We start from the raw sequence: 3,073 nt of genomic DNA, 5'->3' as shown, positions 1-3,073 counted from the left end.
GACCATTTGCCATGTCCACTGAAGGGCGGGAATGAGCAAATTTGCTTGGCCTATCCCACTGAAAATGGTATTTTTAATCTAATTTTCCCATTGCCTGTCAAATAAAAGCGGTTGTATTAATAGCCAAATTAAACGCCTTTGCCACCACCAAAACTATCTCATCGATCTTTTATTTATTTCTCTCAAAAATATCTAGCTAATTTGCTACCAATAAATACTTGTATATATATATATATATATATATATTTCATGCATTAAAATATTTTTGTGCAGCTTTATATTCTTAATTTTGCTCTATTCCCATGCGTGTATGAGTTATATTAAACCTCCAGGTCATGTCTTGCACCCTTCACTGGTTCCTGGTTTTCCCTTGTAGTAATAGGTACACTATTAATGCGTTCCAGAAACAGACCCGCCAGTGTCTTAGTACCCTGTTCAGTTTCCGATAATACTGTAATACAGACATGATGCTCCGGGCTATCTGTGAAACAAACAGGTTGTACAGATCCACGATGAAGCAAGTGTGGTTTTTCTGGTGTAACTGTAGGATCAATGATTTTGAATTTCACTATTCGAGCAAGTTCATTTACAGCTTCAGCAATTTTCTCAGTGCATGAAATAATCTCGACTAAGAGAGATGCCACTGTGGCCACTGGAATGACATCTAACAGATCATCAATATCTTCAAGGACGGCACTTTTTAGGTCATTTTCTCCTGCTTTCGAGATCTCAATGTGAATTTCCGCAGCACTAGGGACTGTCATTGTTCTTATTCCTTGTGCTAAATCTCTCAATCCCTTGCCTGATTCCATGCTCATCTTTGTGCATGCCTCTTGAATTTTCTTCTTGAACTCTGTTGGTGCCTGTTATCAAAGATTGATTAGAGCTAATCAAGTTCAATAAACCAATAGTAGTTTTTATTACAGTAGTTAATAAATACTAAACAGTTGGCATCTTAATTGATTATAATAATGTTATTACTTGGATATCTGAGTTGATGCAGCCGTTGAGAGCTTCAATTTGGTAAGCACATTGTCTAGTTAAACCTCCAATCTTCAAGTATTGCTGCCATGGATGACGAAATCCGAAACTCCCATGGCATGGTTCCCATCTCGCAAAATTTGCCTGTAAGATGTAGCATTTTGTTGAATACTACTCATTATTGAACTGAAATTTAATCAATTTGCATGGCACTACAAGACTAACAACGATGCACATAACGAACTGGTATCCTAAGCATACATGTACGGAGTAGTACATTTTTAAGGTCCATAAACAACCTTGTGTAGTTATCGTGCCAGGGTGTTTGGAAGCTACACGACCAAGTTGTAACATGTTGCATCTGAGTATGAGATGAGTCACATGACCCCACGGGGCAATTGGATTTTGTGGGCCCCACACTTAAGGAGGGGCTCGCCAACTTTGCTCAAAATCCGAAGTTAAAATCAAATCCGTAGTTAAAATCTTCATCCATTTTATGCATTAGTTTGTAGGGGTGATTATATAATAATTACCAGTGATTCTTCGGTGGTTTTTGAATTAAGAACACTTTTATAAGCTTGATGAAACATCTTTTTGCTATCATCTTTAACAAAACTTTCTCCATCATCCCTTTCTTGTCCAAAATATTCTCCTCCGAATCCTGTAAAGATTTTGTTCTTATTTTTCATTAGTTTGTTACACATAATAAAAACAATAAATACCAGAAAAAGTTAATTATTCTTTTATTTGCTTTTCATTTGCACTTCATTACATACCTTCTAAGAAATCTGCAAGTTTTTCCATGTTAAGTGCAGTCAACTTGTGTAGATCTTCACCAGCCCAAACAGGACATACAAAAATCGATACGATAACACACGTGGAACCTCCGATAAGAATTGTCGATAATCTTTGGTGAGCTAACACTAAGATCTTCTCAATTCTATAGCCCGATACCGTCACCAAACTAAACGTCAATATGAATATTACCATCCCGTAATCATATCTTGCTTTTATCCCAGGAAAGAATCGTGTATATGTAGATACTGCAGCTGCCAAAGAAAAGAAAATAAGAACAGTGTATAATCGCATCAGTAAAACGTAAAAATGTAAAAATTGATTATATATGAATTTGTAATCTTTCTAACTGTTTGGATACCTAATATGAAAACAAGAATTCCTAGGAGGATTGGTTCTCCTTCCTCTCCAGCTAAATTTGCCAAGTGATGAGCTCCAACTCCAAGTGCACCAGCACATAATGTTGCAATTCCTCTGTTTATACCTTTACCCAATGTTGCCCCTGATAATAAAACGTACCGGACGTTAATTAATTAATACTTGATAATAACCATGAATCTTCATGCAACATGTTCATTACTTACCAACACTAAATTCGAAGACAACAACGACAGTTAAGACTGCCCAAATTGCAGCATCACCGAAATCATCATAGAGAGGTCTAAAATAGTAGAAGAGTGAAACCAAAGAGAGGGCCAATCCAACTTTGATCGAGTGAGTTATTCTTCTTGGATCATCTTTTCCTAACTTTTTAATTTTGTTAGCTACTCCTACTACTTTCTCTTGGAACTTCTTCGATAAACCCATAATCCACGACCAACCAAGAGACATAACTCCAGCCTTCTCTTGATGATTTGCTGCTGATCCAATCTCCATATGTAAATTATCAGATAATATCTGAATGTGCAATAAATTTGCATTCACAGACTAGCTAGGAGTGGTGTACTAATAGTTTTAGAGAGAAAAACTAGAAGCTAATCACACCTAGAGAGATATAATTAATATAACAGTGAGCTCTCCTTGATCACTCTACAAGCAGTATATATAGAGAGCTTGTAAGATTTAGAGAGACCACCAAGCAGACAGAGACGGAGAAGGCTGTGTCTATACTTGGGATTTGGAGAGAATGTATCTGGCCTGGATTTATAAGGAGAGCATCGAAGAGGATGAGGGGGAAAAAAACAATGTCAAAATGACACTTGTATGGTGGGTCTGAAAAATTGTACGGTAAAAAAGTATACGGATTAAGGATATTCTTGTGGATCGGTTACTAGAGAATGAAAGTTAAAGATTGCAG

The 3,073-nt window shown here is 36.6% G+C and overlaps 1 protein-coding gene across 1 annotated transcript; it reads right to left on the bottom strand.

The window, feature by feature from the left end:
• Window positions 1-254: 254 nt before the first annotated feature.
• On the bottom strand, window positions 255-2,830 carry LOC113313918 (aluminum-activated malate transporter 8-like). Its single transcript, XM_026562693.1, has 6 exons — window positions 2,361-2,830; window positions 2,138-2,278; window positions 1,758-2,030; window positions 1,515-1,642; window positions 982-1,125; window positions 255-863 (listed from the first exon to the last, which is right to left on the bottom strand). Exons 1-6 carry the CDS (start codon window positions 2,650-2,652, stop codon window positions 321-323), a joined length of 1,521 nt encoding a protein of 506 aa, XP_026418478.1. The 5' UTR covers window positions 2,653-2,830; the 3' UTR covers window positions 255-320.
• Window positions 2,831-3,073: the final 243 nt, after the last annotated feature.

Source organism: Papaver somniferum, chromosome 9 (assembly GCF_003573695.1).
Source record: "Papaver somniferum cultivar HN1 chromosome 9, ASM357369v1, whole genome shotgun sequence".
NCBI lineage: Eukaryota > Viridiplantae > Streptophyta > Magnoliopsida > Ranunculales > Papaveraceae > Papaver > Papaver somniferum.
This window is presented reverse-complemented; position numbering and strand designations above follow the sequence as displayed.

What these genes read in the sequence shown, in the direction of transcription:
- LOC113313918 (XM_026562693.1), bottom strand. Translation starts at nt 2,652, where the DNA reads ATGGAGATTGGATCAGCAGCAAATCATCAAGAGAAGGCTGGAGTTATG. An exon ending in TGTCTTCGAATTTAGTGTTG is followed by an intron (nt 2,279 to 2,360) that starts GTAAGTAATGAA and finishes TTTTATTATCAG; the next exon opens with GGGCAACATTGGGTAAAGGT. An exon ending in AATTCTTGTTTTCATATTAG is followed by an intron (nt 2,031 to 2,137) that starts GTATCCAAACAG and finishes TTTCTTTGGCAG; the next exon opens with CTGCAGTATCTACATATACA.